We start from the raw sequence: 16,072 nt of genomic DNA on the forward strand, positions 1-16,072 counted from the left end.
AAAACAAAGAACTTAATTAAAAAAATGTAAACCATCTTAAAAAAAAAAAAAAGAAAGTTTGTAGCACTTCCCCCTTCACTCTCTCCCGCTGCCATGTGAAGATGTGCTTGCTTCCCCTTCATGTTCCACTACAACTGTAAGTTTCCATGGACCTCTCCAGCCATGTCTCCTGTACAGCCTGTGGAACTGAGAGTCAATTAAAGCTCTTTTCTTCATAAATTACCCACTCTCAGGCAGTTCTTTATAGCAGTGTAATAATGGACTAATACAATATGCATACCTTATATGTCTAGAAATAGAAAATACCCTCAACTTTCATTAAAATATTAATTTTACTTGTATTGACCTAAAGCTAAAAATTTCACTCTAAGGTTGGAAAAAATATACTGTGGAACACATATCAAACTCAAAATTTCACTAAAGACAAAAATAATTATGAATGAAAGATATCAGATGACCTATTTCATCTGGTTTTCTATCACCAAGCTCATAAAAAGTTTTCTGAAGCAAAAAAAACACAAAGATATTGGATCTTAAAATAAACTCAATTCTTTGCAAAATAAAAGGTCAATGAGAAATATTCTGAATATCAGATATGCAGATTTCTACCAAGATTTTGTGTATATAGGACTGAAGAGTTACCTTTAGTTCTTCTATGGACTGATAGTCATTGTTCTTGATCTTTTCTTTCATGGTACTAAAATCCATTGGGTGTTTAATGATCATGGAGTAGCCAGGAGCAATAAAATCAGTTACGGGAAATGAAAAGAAAGCACTTGGATCTTTTCTGTGAAGATATGCAAAAGACAATGTTATATTTTATTCTATTACAAACAAATCTAACAGTCTAGGAGCATAAGTCAGAGGAAACCCTTCAGATGCAGAAAGAATTTGTAATATGTTAACATATTTTTAACTGAAAACTGAAGAAATGATTTTAAAGTCTATTAACTATTTAATAACAAGTAAGTTTTACATACTAGCTGTACCCTCAGGATGGAGATTTCTTTCTTATAAAATACAAAGCCTCATTAATTAACAGCTCCACCTATATAGGAAAAAATGAAGCAAAATAAATCTCAACTAACTGACCAATGTTTTAACCTTTGGGAGATTAGCACTGTATATTTTTAATTAACCAAAGGGGAAAAGGCTGAAATAGTAACTATTAACATACATCTACAATCCTCCATATTAACTTCTAATAGGCTTGCATTTCTGGTCCATGTATGTCTATTTTCTCCATCAATGGATATAACTTCTATCATGCACATGTGGGGGATGCTAAAAAAAACTGACATTAAAAAGCTCCTCTTTATTTATACCTCCATATGTATGCCAAAACAGGACTAGACCAAAAAAACCCCAAAATCAGAAACCCAAGTTTGAAAACTAGTGCTCTTCATCACAGATTCTCAACACTGGCTGTACATTAGAATCACACAGGAGCTTTAAAAAAATTCCAATGCAGGGAAGAAGTGGGAGGAAGACTCAGCTTAGACCCACTGTATCAGAAGCTCTTGGGGAAAAACGGTAGGGTCCAGGCAGTGATATTTCCACGGGTGAGTACTGGCATTGGGATTTGAGTATTTGGCATTTGTATTTCCAGTACTGTCAGGTTGAGAACGAGTGCTTTATATGATTAAATCATTAGGCTGATTTTGTTTTTTTCCTTCTGGAAATCTGGCATACCAAGAGTTTTCTTCCTCCACAGAATAACAGTAAAAATATGGTTTAAAAAATAACAACAACTTTAAAAACATATTTACCATGTTGCTAGTCCCAGTGGCAGGCACTTGACATATTTTATATCTAACCCTCACAAAAGCCATCAAAGTGGTGGTATCCTCCACCACTGGAGGATACTGAGGTTCAGTGAGGTTGAAATTATTTATCCTAAGCCATGCATTAAATAAGAGAGTTGAAATCTGATTCAGGTCTATGTGAATATGCCTTTGTTTTTCAGAGCAGGATGCCTAAGCAGTGAGACTGAAAAATGACAACAAGCAAAAACACCCAGTCAGGACCTACACATCAAAATGTACACCGTCCACAGGAGTTACCGTAATGGCAGCATTCATCTCTGGGTGGCCTCCTGTAGCTACCCTTTGGAGGAAATTATCTAACTCCTAGGTCAATCATTTTAACACAGAGCCCCATCTAGTTTTGACCAAAAATGCTAATATCAAACTTGATCAACTAGATTTTGTTTTTTTTTTTTAAAACCAGGCTTAGCTCCTGGTAAGGATGAGGAATCATCCAATCACTAAAACTAATCAAAAAGAGTGTGGCTCTGGGTTCTAATTCCCAAAATGTTTTTAACAATGCTAATGTCTTTAGACTAAGAAATACTTTCTGAAGTGTTTTCTTTTCATTAAGATTTTGTTTCTAATTGACATATAATAATTGCACATATTTAGAGGGTACAGTATGACGTTTTGACACATATATACTGACATACATATATACAAGGATACTTCAGTATCACTGTGTAATGATCAAATCAGGGTAATTAGCATATTTATCACCCTAAACACTTGTTATTTCTTTGGGTTAAGAACATTCAAAATCCTTTCTTTTAGCTATTCTGATGTATATAATAAATGGTTGTGGACTGCTGTCACCTTACTGTGCAACAGAACACCAGAGTTTATTCCTCCTATCTAACTGTAATTCTGTACCTGCTGATCAACCTCTACCTTTCCCTTGCCTCTGGTAAACACTGTTCTACTCTCTACTTCTATGAAATCAACTTTTTAAGATCCCACACGAATGAGATGATGTCATATTTGTGCCCTCACTATATTTTCTGTCTTCCCATCAGATGGGTAATGTGCTGATGCTGTAACAAAGTTTGAGGGCGGTATATCTCACAAAGGAACACGAAAACCCAATCATTTCACTTATGAACTACAAAAGGATTGCACAATATTTGTTCTTCTGTGTTTGGCTTATTTAACATGATGTCCTCTAGGTTCATTCATGTTGTTATAAATGATAGTATTTCATTCTTTTTAATGGTGGAATTAATATTCCATTGTGCATACATACCATATTTTAAAAAATGCATTCATCCATTGATGGGCACTTAGACTGATTCCATCTTGGCTATGATGAATGGCACTGCAATTAACATGAGAGTACAGGTATCTCGTGGACATACTGATTTCATTTCCTTTGGATATATACCCAGTAGATGAATTGCTGGATCATACGGTAGTTCTATTTTTAATTTTTTGAGGAACCTCCATACTGTTGTCCATAATAGCGATACTAATTTACATTCCCACCAACAATATATACAATTTCCCTTTCTCTACCACATTCTTGCCAGCTTTTTTTTTTTTTTTTGTCTTTTGATAACAGGCATTCTAATTGGGGTGAGGTGGTATCTCACAGTGATTTTGACTTGCATTTCTCTGATTATTAGTGATGGTGAGCATTTTTTCATATACCTATTGGCCATTTGAATATCTTCTTTTAATTAAGTCATTTCTTTTAAGGTGACATCATTAACCTACATTCTGGTCTTATGTTGCAAGAAGAACTATAAGGCAGTCATGACACTTGACAGTCACACCTTGTAAACTGCAATGGAATACCCAATACCTATTCACTCCCTTTGGACAAGTAGTGAAGTAATGAATGAGTTATTTAAATATAAAGACTAGAGATGTAATTTTTCTCAAACACCAAAAAAGAAGAGAGACCAGTAAGTTCTTTTTTTTTTTTTTTTAAGAAAAGATCTCATTCTGCTGCCCAGGCTGGAGTGCAATGGTGCTATCACAGCTCACTGCAGCCTCAACCTCTTGGGCTCAAGTGATCCTTCCACCTCAGTCTCTGGAGCAGCTGGGACTACAGGTGTGTGCAACCACACTAGGATTTTTATTTTTTTGTAGAGATGGGGTCTCACTATGTTGTCCAGGCTGGTCTTAAACTCTTGGCCTCAAGTGATCCTCCCACCTCAGCCTCCCAAAAAGTGCTGGGATTACAGGTGTGAGCTACTATACTTGGCTAACTTCTGATCTTAACTGTAAACCTAAACAGGCATTGAATACCGATTACATTGGAGAAAAATTATTTACAATGTGTTCTGGGTTGACTTAAGTTCAATACAATGAAAGAAAGTCCACTGTAAAAATGTATGCTCTACAACTATAAACCCTTTGCAAATAATGTAAATATCTTTGAGTAAAGAGAGGTATCAAAATAAATATTTATTTTTATTTATTTATTTATTTTATTATATTACTTTTTTGAGATGGAGTCTTGCTCTGTCGCTCAGGCTGAAGTGCAGTGGCGCGATCTCAGCTCACTGCAAGCTCCACCTCCCAGGTTCACACCATTCTCCTGCCTCAGTCTCCCGAATAGCTGGGACTACAGGCGCCCGCCACCACGCTCGGCAAATTTTTTTGTATTTTTGAGTAGAGATGGGGTTTCACCATGTTAGCCAGGATGGTCTCGATCTCCTGACCTCGTGATCCGCCCACCTCGGCCTCCCAAAGTGCTGGGATTACAGGCGTGAGCCACAGCACCCGTCCCAAAATAAATATTTTATAAAGACTAAGTTATTCTTTTCCCTTTTAAGAACTCAACATTGGCTTAATCTAGGCACTGAAATTTTAAAAACAAATTTCTGCTTTTAAAAAAAGGCCATAATTCCTATTCATGGTGTTTTATTTTTTCTCCCATACTTAATAACTGTTAAACATTCATGGCATGATAAGCATTGTACAAATACACAGAAGGTATTTCCATCTATTACCAAAGTGGAAATAGCTGTATTGTTTATTCCTGGCTTAAAGTTTTAACATCAGAAATTACTTTAGAGACAGAAATTTGTCATTAAAAGTATTATGTAACACCCTTCAAGTTGCCAGGGAAACAAACCAAATAAAGAATATCTAAAAGTTAGCCTCTTGGAGTACTTCTGCTGCCAGGCAAAATATTTATCATTCACTAAAATCAAGTACATTTGGAGTTAGGCACAAATGTGGTTTGGATGTTACACATTTACCATTTTAACTTCTATGTTATAAAAATATTGGAAAAACATTTACCTCTGCAATTGTCTCATCAGTTGATTCAAAGCTTCTTGAAGGGGTGTCTGTTCTACTTCTAAAGTAAAGAAGAAGGGAAAAGGGTGTTTTAAAAAGGAGTATTCTAGAGAGTATTATTTACTAGATCTTTTCTATTTAATAATAACCATTATTAAATAACTCATACAGAAATTCCATTTATCTTAAAAATATATTGAAGTTTTGAGAGTATCAATCCAAAATTGAAGCTAATTTAAAGCTCTTATGCAGTTTGAGAGAAAAAACTTAAAAATTCAATTACAAAGCTCCAACTTAGGAGCTAAAACCCCACTATTTTCCTGAGCTATAATAATTGCAGCATCCTCATTCAGGATAGTTAATTCAGAGTTATTCCAACCTTCTTGTTTGGCTAAAGAGCTTGTGAGAGGCTTCTCAGGGGGCAAGTCTAATCTCACAGGGGCGTGACACTGGAGGTCTTTTTCTGCCTCATTCTCCACCCGGTCTCGATCTCGCTTCTTTTTATCCTCCTAAATAGAACAAAGGGAGATAATTTAGAAATATTTCAGAACCAATATCTTTAAATACACAAATCATTTTAAGGGGTAAAAAGACATCATTGCAAAGAAAATATTCTTAATAATGAGCTCAATGTATTTTACTGCCATCTACTGGAAAAGGAGAGAATAATATGTTCACAAAGGAAAAAAAAAGGGCGTCTCTATGCCAGAAATAACCAGTTAGAAAAACAATACTATCCAAAAAAGCAACATAGTGTGTATAGAAACAAATCTAACAAAAGATACCCAAAACCTTTTGGGAAAAACTGAAACATTATTGAAGGTCACAGTAGAAGGCCTGAATAAAGGAGATATACTATGTTCATGAATTGAAACAGTCAATCCTCTCTCAAGTTATCAATACATTCGATGTAATGCCAATTGAAATTTAAAAACAAAAATTTTCACGGAATTCGACAAGCCAATTACATTAATTTACCTTGAAGAATGAACGATTAAGAACACAAGAGTTTTGAAAAAGGTCAGAATAAGATGATATGTCTTACCAGATATTATTTGTGTAACGTGATAATAAGACAATGTGGGTCTGACAGACAAATAAACCAACAGAAGAGATCAGAGTCCAGAAACAGACCCATGTACATAGAATAATCTTAGTATATCACATAGGTGACATTATTTGTCAATGACAAAAGGGTGGTACTGAGACAACTTATTACCTGAAAAGAGAAAATAGAATTTGAGTTCTACTTCATGCCATACATAAAAGTGAATTCCAGATAAAGACTTAAACATACAAAGCAAAGCTTCAGAACTTCAGATGAAAGTAAGGCATCTTTAAGGCTCAAGAGTAGAAAAAGACTTTCTTAAATAAGATATAAAAATAATAAATTTTTGGCCGGGCATGGTGGCTCAAGCCTGTAATCCCAGCACTTTCGGAGGCTGAGGCGGGCGGATCACGAGGTCAGGAGATCGAGACCATCCTAGCTAACATGGTGAAATCCCGTCTCTACTAAAAATACAAAAAAAAAAAAAAAATTAGTCGGGTGTGGTGGCGGGCGCCTGTAGTCCCAGCTACTCGGGAGGTTGAGGCAGGAGAATGGCGTGAACCCGGGGGGCGGAGCACTCCAGCCTGGGCGAGAGTGCGAGACTCCGTCTCAAAAAAAAAGAATAAATTTTTAAGGAAAAACTTGATATATTTGATATTAAGTTGACAAATTTCGGTGCCTCAACAAAATCCATGAACCAAGTTAAAAATCTAACGATAGACTGAGATAAAGTACTTGAAACACAACTTATAATACATTAAGATTCCATAAAGAGCATCTATAAATCTATGCAAAAAGGCAAAAAATCCAAAAAGGAAACAGATAAGCGATATTACAGGTAACTCACAGAATAAGAAATGTGAAACCCTGAGAACATGAGAACTAGCTCAAGCTCCCTGGAACTTGGGTAATTATAGATTTAAAAACTAGAAGTTATTTCTCCTCTCTTTGGCAACATTTAAAATGTCTGAAATGTCAAGTTTTGATAAAAATGTAGATAAATGGGATTTTCATACCTTGCAATTGGGTGAATAGGAACAATCCTTAGCAGAGCAATTAGTAATATCTATCAAAGCTAGCAAAGCCTTTATCCTACTTCTCAACTGCTACTGTCTGTGCATATACCAGAGAAATTTCCTGTCGTATGGTCTACATGGAGACTTGGTACAAGATTACTGCAGCACTGTTTAAAATAGTAAAAAATAGGAATAATCCAATGCCTAATAAAAGGAAAATGGATTAATAAATTATGTTGTATTTACATAACGGGTAAAATAAATGAGCTGAAGTGGTACTGTATCAACATGGATAACGTTAAGAAACAATGTCTGGGCCGGGCGCGGTGGCTCAAGCCTGTAATCCCAGCACTTTGGGAGGCCGAGACGGGTGGATCACGAGGTCAGGAGATTGAGACCATCCTGGCTAACACGGTGAAACCCCGTCTCTACTAAAAAATACAAAAAACTAGCCGGGCGAGGTGGCAGGCGCCTGTAGTCCCAGCTACCCGGGAGGCTGTGGCAGGAGAATGGCATGAACCCGGGAGGCGGAGCTTGCAGTGAGCTGAGATCCGGCCACAGCACTCCAGCCCGGGTGACAGAGCGAGACTCCGTCTCAAAAAAAAAAAAAAGAAACAATGTCTGGAGAAAAAGTTGCAGAACAATGATCTGTTACGAGGTAAGTATGAAAATGTATAAGCATACACTGTTTACAGATTTATACAGAACTTGTAATTATAAAAACATGCATGTGATATACACCAAATTCAGTAGAGTGGTTCTCTCTATTAGAAGGAAAGAGAGAAATGGGACTCTGAAAGGGTATAAAGGATGCTTCATCTCTGTCTGCCCTCTTCTTTCCTTAGAGGAAAAAAATACATATATATACATACATGTGTGCATTTTTAAAATTTAAATTTTGAAGTAAAATTGTCCAACAATGCCCATTTTATGCTCATCAAAATCAAGATTCTCAACAGGATCTTATGGACTCAAAAAGCTATTTTCTTGGCCTATACCCTATTTTTTATTTCTAGTATCTAGAGTAGCGGTTCTCAAAGCAAGGTCCCCAAACTGGCAGCATCAGGATTATTTAAGATTTTGCAAGAAACAAAAATTCTGAGGTCCCCTTGTGGTTCACAAGCTTTAGTGTGCATTAGAATCACCTGAAGGTCTCATTAAAAACACAGATGGCTGGGCCTTGTCCCTAGAATTACTGATCTGCAGGTATGGGGCAGAGACTGAGAATTTGTACTTTCTAAAAAGTTTCCAGGCCATGTGGGTGTTGCTGGTATTGGGACCACACTTCGAGAATCACTGATCTAGAGCTTTGCACTCTATTTTCAGAATCCAAAGCACCTAATACAGAATATATGGTTGTTTTAAAAGCTCCAGAGAGCAGTGTTATAAAATGAACTCATGCTTGATCCTAGTTACCACTGTTAGTTGATTAATGTATTTTCACCACCTCACAACATATTCTGTTGCAGTAATTCTTAATTTTGAAAATTTTAAATCCTTCGTCCAGAGACACTGGTATGGATCTTTGGTAGACTGGCAAGTTTAGAACATCCGTTCTACAGAATAACAGCCACAGAGACACAGATTCCTTCCTATTAAATATGACCTGTGAAGAAAGGACAGCTTGAGAGGCAGTATGCATTCTCCCAGGTAGAAAAAACTCGTACAGTGTCACTGCCAAGAGTCTAGAACTGGGGCCAGCACACTTTTTGGTAAACGACCAAACTGGGCCAAGTGCAGTGGCTCATGCCTGTAATCCCAGCGCTTTGGGAGGCTGAGGCAGGTGTACCACTTGAGGCCAGGAGTTTAAGACCAGACTGGCCAACATGGAGAAATTCTATCTCTACTAAAAATACAAAAATCAGCTGTGGGTGGTGGTGCATGCCTGTAATCCCAGCTACTTGGGAGGCTGAGGCAGGAGAATCACTTGAACCCACAAGGTGGAGGTTGCAGTGAGCCAAGAACGCACCACTGCACTCCAGCCTGGGCAACAGAACAAGACTCTGTCTCAAAAACAAAACAAAACAAAAACCAAAAATGGCCAAACTGTAAATATTTAGGCTTTGTGGCCCATAAGGTCTGTCACAACTACTAAACTCTGCTTTTGTATTACAGTATGTTGTAGCATGAAAACCACCACAGATAATATGTAAATGAATTAATTTGGTTGTGTTTCAATAAAAATTTATTTACTAAAACTGTTGGCCAGCTTGCTAACCTATGCTCTAGGAGTCCAGCTTCATCCTTAAAACACTCTCTTGGCTGCATGTGGTGGCTCACCCGTCATCCTAGAACTCTGGGAGGCCGAGGCGGGTGGATCACTTGAGCTCAGGAGTTTGAGGCCAGCCTAGGCAACAAAGCAAAACCCCATCTCTACAAAAGATACAAAACTGTGCACCTGTAGTCCCAGCTACTTGGGAGGTTGAGATGGGAGGATGGCTTGAGCCCCAGGAGGTGGAGGTTGCAGTAAGTCGAGATTGCACCACTGCCTGGACAACAGGGCCAGACTTTGTCTCAAAAAAAAAAAAAAAAAAAAAGAACTAAAATAATAAAGTAAAAAACCACTGTGACCTTAGGCAATTCATTTACTCTCATCAGACCTCTTTATCATACACAAGATGGAGATTTAACTGTGATTATTTATCTTACAGAGTTAAAGAGATGGTCAATTATGAACTAGCCAAGTGGAAAAAGTACCAACGGAGGGTATAATGTTTCTGAACTACCCCGACTAGTATCTTTACCTAGTTATCCTTTATATAAAGCAACTACTTTATTATTCAGTAAAGTAAGAAGTCTTTGGGGCTAGGGAGTCCAAAAGAAAAAAGAATATAAAAACATACGCTTGGAAACTACCCTAAACTGAATAGAGATACTGTAGCATACTACTTCCAGACTGAGAATCTGGAGATCTAGCTTCTAGTTCACCAGCATATGACTTTTAACAAGGTACCCCACTGTTTTAGACTCAGTTTCCCATCTGTACAACACAAGGCTTTGATCTCTACAGGTCTCTCTCCACCTAAAATTCTGATTCCAACCTTCGCATTTTCTTCTTCATAATTCAGAGTATGTTGTAGAATCCTGTTGTGAATGTCACTTATTAAAGGAATACAGTTATGTAAAACCATAAGTTAACATAGTTCTGGTTAAAAGTAAATTCTGTTAATTACACAGAGAAAACTAAGCAAAAATATTAGTGCCATTTAACTTCAGGTAGTTAAGGAAGAAGAGTTTACAGTTAGTTTATAAAGTGGGTTTAAATTCTGGCCTCGTCACTAGTAGGTGGCAAAGCTATGATATCATGGATAAACTATGCAATTAGCTATGGCATCATGGATAAACTATGTAATTTTTTGGAGTCTAATTTTCTAATCTTTAAAATAGACAAAACAATACATACCTCATAGGACTATTTTAAGGATTAAAGTTTATGTGAAGTTTTAGCATATTACTTAGCACATGATGGACATTCATTCAATAAATGAGGCTTTACCGTGTGGCTATATAGTGAAAAAGAAAATACATACAACCCTACTCTTACAGAGCTCAGAATGGAACAGCAGAGATGTTCATTAAATAACTCATTTAAAAAAATAAACATGTTTATAACAGCAGAGATGCGCATTAAACAACTCATTTAAAAAAAAAAAAAAAAACATGTTTACAACTAATTGATCACAACCAGCTACAGATTTCTTTGTTCCTTCCCCATTCCCACTGCTTCACTTGACTAGTCTTAAAAACAACAACAAAACAGATTTCAAGGACAGAATAACCTTTGGGTGAAAATAATTTAGACTGGAAAAGTGTGGGAAGGTTTCCATGAGGAAGTAATATCTGAGCTGAGATCTGAAGGAGAAAGAATCTAGCCAGGTTGGGGGTGGAGGTGGGTGTGTGGGAACAGCTTCCAGGCAGAGGAAATATCTTGTGTGCATGAAGATTTGAGGCAGGAGAAAGGCAGAGGGGCTATTTCCATAACTACAAACACATTTACTCACTTCTGACTAGATTCTAATTTGCCCACAATTTGATGGTAAGTTATTAATCTGTGAGTAATGCTTTTAAAGCAAATCTTTGCTCAGATTATTAGGATTTAACACTCACCAAACCACATTATTCACTCAACAAATGACATCTGCCTGTTCTACTGGAGCTTCCTCTGGACATGGGTCCTTGTCTTATTCAGCTCCATACCTGCAAGCTTAGCAATGCCTAACACATAATACTTGCTAAGTATCTGCAGAAGTAATTAATCATAGGAGACAGCATGAAATAGGAACACAAAAGCATGCAAATTAACAGCTGAAGTCCTTAGGAATAAGTACTGTCCTTCAGGTTGGTTACTTTTGGAGGATACATACACATGCATATATTCAAGTGATGCTCCAATATGCAAAACAATGTACAGGTCTCTTTTAACAGCTGATTTTAGAATCCAATGAAAAAGGTTTCATTACCTTGCAGCTGCACATCATTTTTGGCCCTAGGCTAAAAACAGCATTTGCTACACAGGTTAGCCATTACCTCTATGATGCTTTCCCCTGGCTGCCCACGGCAGAATGAGGCATACCTTTCCCTGGATTCCTGAAACACATTAGTCAAACCTCCCTTAGGATTTACCAGGCTGTGAGGTTTATTTACACTTTTATGTCTGATTTCTGAGTCCAACTTTGAGCTCCTATAGGATATTATTTATTTATCTATCTTAATCACTGCAGCCTAGTACTATCTGGCCAGATAATAGGTGTCAGGTAAATATTTGTTGAATAAAGAAACAGATAAACAGCCTTCTATCAGAGGAGCAATGCTACTCAAAGGCCCCTTTTCTGAGTTCCTCCTTCCTTGGAGAGGTCTTTTGGGGTTGAGATAACTACCTCAGGAGGGAGAGAGACATGGACCAACCAATGCTGAGAAAGGGGAAGAGTTTTCTGCCAAGTCAGATAAGCTACAGCAGCCCGGAGATCCCAGGTGTGACAGATGGCACAAGTCAATGAACTGTGTTTTGCCAGAATTCTCATTTTGCTTAATATGATTAGTCACTGCTCCTCTCTAGTTAAAAGCTACCTCATACTCTGTGACTCAGTTAAATCAGCAATACGAGATACTAACAGCACCTACGTCACAGAATTATTTCTAAGGATCAAAATAGTAAATACACACAAAGAATTCAGAATAGTGTCTGGCAGACGTTAAACACTCGAATGTTAGTTATGAGTCTGCCTCCACTGTTGGACTTGGTATAGTGCTTTAATAAAATAGGTATTTATTGGAATTTACTTAATTTCCATTAAAGTTTTACTTAATTTTAGCTTTATATATAATAACATCCTATATGTGTTAATGCTTTTGAGTAAAAAAATTTTCTTAATGACTACTATCTTTCTCATTTTATTCTGGTAACATCCCTAAGCAATGTAACTGGCCTAACCTCTTTCAGCAACTAAACCTGAAGTTGACCTACAAAGCTGTTAAGACATCATTTGGGTTAGGACTATGTTCTTCAGAACAGCAAGAGAGTTTCAATAACGGAACTGAGACCACTCATCTGAGCTATTTCAATAAAAAGCTTTCTATGCTGGTCTCTTTACAGTTTCTACTCTCTCCATTCAATATTTGTTAGATACTGTTACCAGATTTATGTTACTAAGTCTCAGCTTTTATCATTCTTCCACTCAAATTTTTTGACTGACTACACACTGAAACTCAAACTCCTTACTCGGCCATCTCAGCTGCCTTTCAGATCTTACCCTATACCCCACTCCACGCATTCTGTGTTTAAAAAGAGATCTACTTTATGTCCCCTATACACATCTCCTTCTTGCCCATTTTCGAGCTAATCCTCTAACAACAGTTCCATAATCCTGTTTGGTGTGTGGTTTTCCTGACCTCCATGTCTCTACCCAGTGGCCTATCATTCTATTCAGGGATCGTCATCTAAAGTCAGCACATAAATAAAAACTGAGTTGTCAGATCACCTTGGAAAATACCTGAAGTAGTCCATAAAGTACAATACTCATGACTTACAATCTTAGAATACTTCTACTGAACTACCATAAAAAGAGCCATTTCTCTCAGGGCATAGAGTTGACCCCACGTGAACTGAACATATAGTGTTACATCACTGTATTTTGATTTCTAAAGCCCAACTCAAATGCTGCTTCCTGAGCAAAGTCTTCTGTGATTTCCCCCAGCTCCACGTACTCTCAGGAGCCGCAGAACTAGAACCCTGCCTCTGTTAGGGCACTGACTTTATTTCCCCATGTGCTCTGGGCAGAGGTTGGTGCCCACTTTAACAACTCTTTTAGATTAAAGACTTCTTAAGGGCAGAATTTGAGTTACTGTTCTGGCACTAACTGTGCGACCTTGGTAAAGTTACTTAACCTCCATGAGCCTCAATTTTCTCATTTATAAAAGAGGAGATAATATGATCGAGTAATTCTATTTGTGGGTGTGTATCCAAAAGAACTGAAAGTAGGGGTCTTAAAGAGAACTTTGTACAATTCATGTTCCTAGCAGCATTATTCATAACAGCCAAAAGGTGGAAGCAAACCACATGTTCACTGACTGATGAATAAATAAAATGTGGCATATCCATACAATGGAGTAGCATTTAGTCTTAGAAGGGAAGGACATTCCAACACGTGCTACAACAGATAAACCTTGAGGACATCGTGCTAAATGATACAGGCCAGCTACAAAAAGACAAATATTGTATCATTCCACTTATATGAGCAGTCAAACTCATAGAGACAGAAAGTGGAATGGTGGTCGCCAAGGTCTGAGGAGAGGGAGAAAGGAAAATGGGGAGTTGTTAATGGGTATGAAAAAGTTCTGGAAAACAGTTGCACAAAAATGTATATACACTTAACACTAAACTGCACACTTAATTAAAATGGTAAATTTTATGCTATGTATATTGTACCACAATCCGACAAAATAGATAACACCAGTCTCACAGGATTACAGTAGGGAGTATAGTAGGATGATGTACATAAAGTGCTCAGCACAGAACCTAGCATGTACTACATGCCTGATAAGTAGCAGTTGTTATCTGTACAATGTATGTGTAATTTTTTTGTTACAATCATAATGGGTGTGTATATGTTTACTTCCTCTAATGTAATTTTAGAAACACATCTGTAATTTTTATAAATAATTTTATCAAGTTAACAGCTACACAGAATTTTACCTACTGCATCTTAGTTTTACTTAACTATCGTCTTGTGTATGTATGACTAGATCAGATGGCATGAGCATTTTTTATGAGCCATTATTTTATTTTTTACATAACACGGGAAAATATAAGACTGAAAATTTAAGAAAGGAAAACTAACGTTTTAAGAGTCACGCCAGCAGGCAAATTCTTTGCCAACTGCTCAGCATCAGAATATTTAAGGAATAAGAAAATTCATCACTTTCATAGGTGTGGTGTCTGGTGGAAATCAAAGCACGCTGTACCCCTAATGCTCTGGTTGGCATTAAATACCACTGCTGTACAGGGAGGAATACTGCTGATCCTACCTGTTGGGGCATTTTAAACTAATATAGTTAGGGGCCTTCCTATTCAAAACAAGAAATTCAGTTAACTAAGGCACCTTTGAAAAATTATAAGGCTCTGTGCGTGTGTATGCGCGCGCGCGCGAACTTCCCCCTTTATCTTATTTTCCTAAGTAACTGATTCCTAATTTTTAGCAAGGTACAATATCCCCATTCACTCACCACAACTAAAATGCCAGACATGGTAGCTCACACTTGTAATCTTAGCACTTTTGGGAGGCTGAGGTGAAAGGATCACCTGACCACAGGAGTTTGGGACCAGCCTGGACAACACAGCAAGACCCCATCTTCACAAAAAAATGTTTTTGAAAAAATTAGCTGGGTGTGGTGATACACGCCTGTAGTCCCAGCTACTCAGGAGGCTGAGGTGAGAGGCTCACTTAAGTCCAGGAATTTGAAGCTGCAGGGAGCCATGACTGCACCACTGCATTCTGCCCTGGGCAACAGCGCAGGATCCTATCTCAAAAAAGAAAAAAAGAAAAAAGACAACATCTTCCAGTCTCCCTAGCAGCTAAGGTGACTATGTGATTAGGTTCTGGTTAGTAAAACACAAGCAGAAGTTATGTATGCCTTTTAGAAGAACGTTTTGAAAGGAAGACGACATCCTTTGTCCTCCATCCAGCTGCATGGAACTGAGAGAAGAGTCGCCAGTCCCTCACAATCATCCTCTAGCTTTTCTTTCTCCCAAGAAGAGATCACAGCAACTACTGTCCCTACAACTTCCTGGACATTTAGAACAGAGCTTACAGAGGCATCTCTAAGGTCTCCCTCCCTACATAACACTAGCAAAAAGAATCTCTCCCTGCTTCCCTGGTCTAGCCTGGAAAAAAAAAATGACCCAAACAGTCCCTACAGAACCAGTGACATCCCAGATGATCTGAAGTCTCTACCCCTGAATATGAAATAGAAACCATCCCCCTACCTGTCCTACTCTGAGAGGTGTTGTGTCCAGAAGAGACTGTGGATATGAACCCATTTTAGGTTGCAATGACATCAAAATACAATGGGACTGATGATCATTAGAGCCACAGTCAACAAAGGATAGAGCGGCTGAAACACGGGGCGGCGGGGGGCACCTCTAAGAACCTATCCTGAAGATATTCTTACACGAGTGTACAAAGGTGTGTGTACAATGAGCCTCACTGCAGCACTACATGTGAGATTTAAAATAGTCATAAGTATGGTATATCCAGGTAACTAAATATTATGTAGTCAATATAAAGAATAAGATAATGAATAAAACAAGAAATGAAGAATATTAACGTATCTGTGGGATTATGGTGGTAACTGCCAGAACAAAAACCAGAGTGGTTCAAAGTGGTTACCTCAACTTTTGTTAAACAAGACGATGGCCGGAACAAAGGGCACATAAGAGACAAAGGTGGATGAGC

At 37.7% G+C, this 16,072-nt stretch overlaps 1 protein-coding gene and 1 non-coding gene across 9 annotated transcripts in view; both read right to left on the reverse strand.

Moving 5' to 3' along the window:
* BRD7 (bromodomain containing 7) overlaps positions 1-16,072 on the reverse strand; it is a 55,315-nt gene that overhangs the window by 35,226 nt on the left and 4,017 nt on the right. For all 8 annotated transcript variants that reach the window (XM_023209898.2, XM_023209899.2, XM_023209900.2 and 5 more), the window contains exons 3-5: positions 5,437-5,566; positions 5,061-5,118; positions 643-787 (exon numbers count right to left, since the gene is read on the reverse strand). In XM_023209898.2, the coding sequence (XP_023065666.1) occupies positions 643-787; positions 5,061-5,118; positions 5,437-5,566 (333 nt within the window). The remainder of the gene's footprint in view (positions 1-642; positions 788-5,060; positions 5,119-5,436; positions 5,567-16,072) is intronic.
* LOC111541513 lies at positions 2,819-2,922 on the reverse strand. The gene has a single exon (XR_002731284.1). It is a non-coding gene; the product is annotated as a small nucleolar RNA U13 (small nucleolar RNA).

The sequence above is a fragment of the Piliocolobus tephrosceles genome, chromosome 17 (genome assembly GCF_002776525.5).
Source record: "Piliocolobus tephrosceles isolate RC106 chromosome 17, ASM277652v3, whole genome shotgun sequence".
NCBI lineage: Eukaryota > Metazoa > Chordata > Mammalia > Primates > Cercopithecidae > Piliocolobus > Piliocolobus tephrosceles.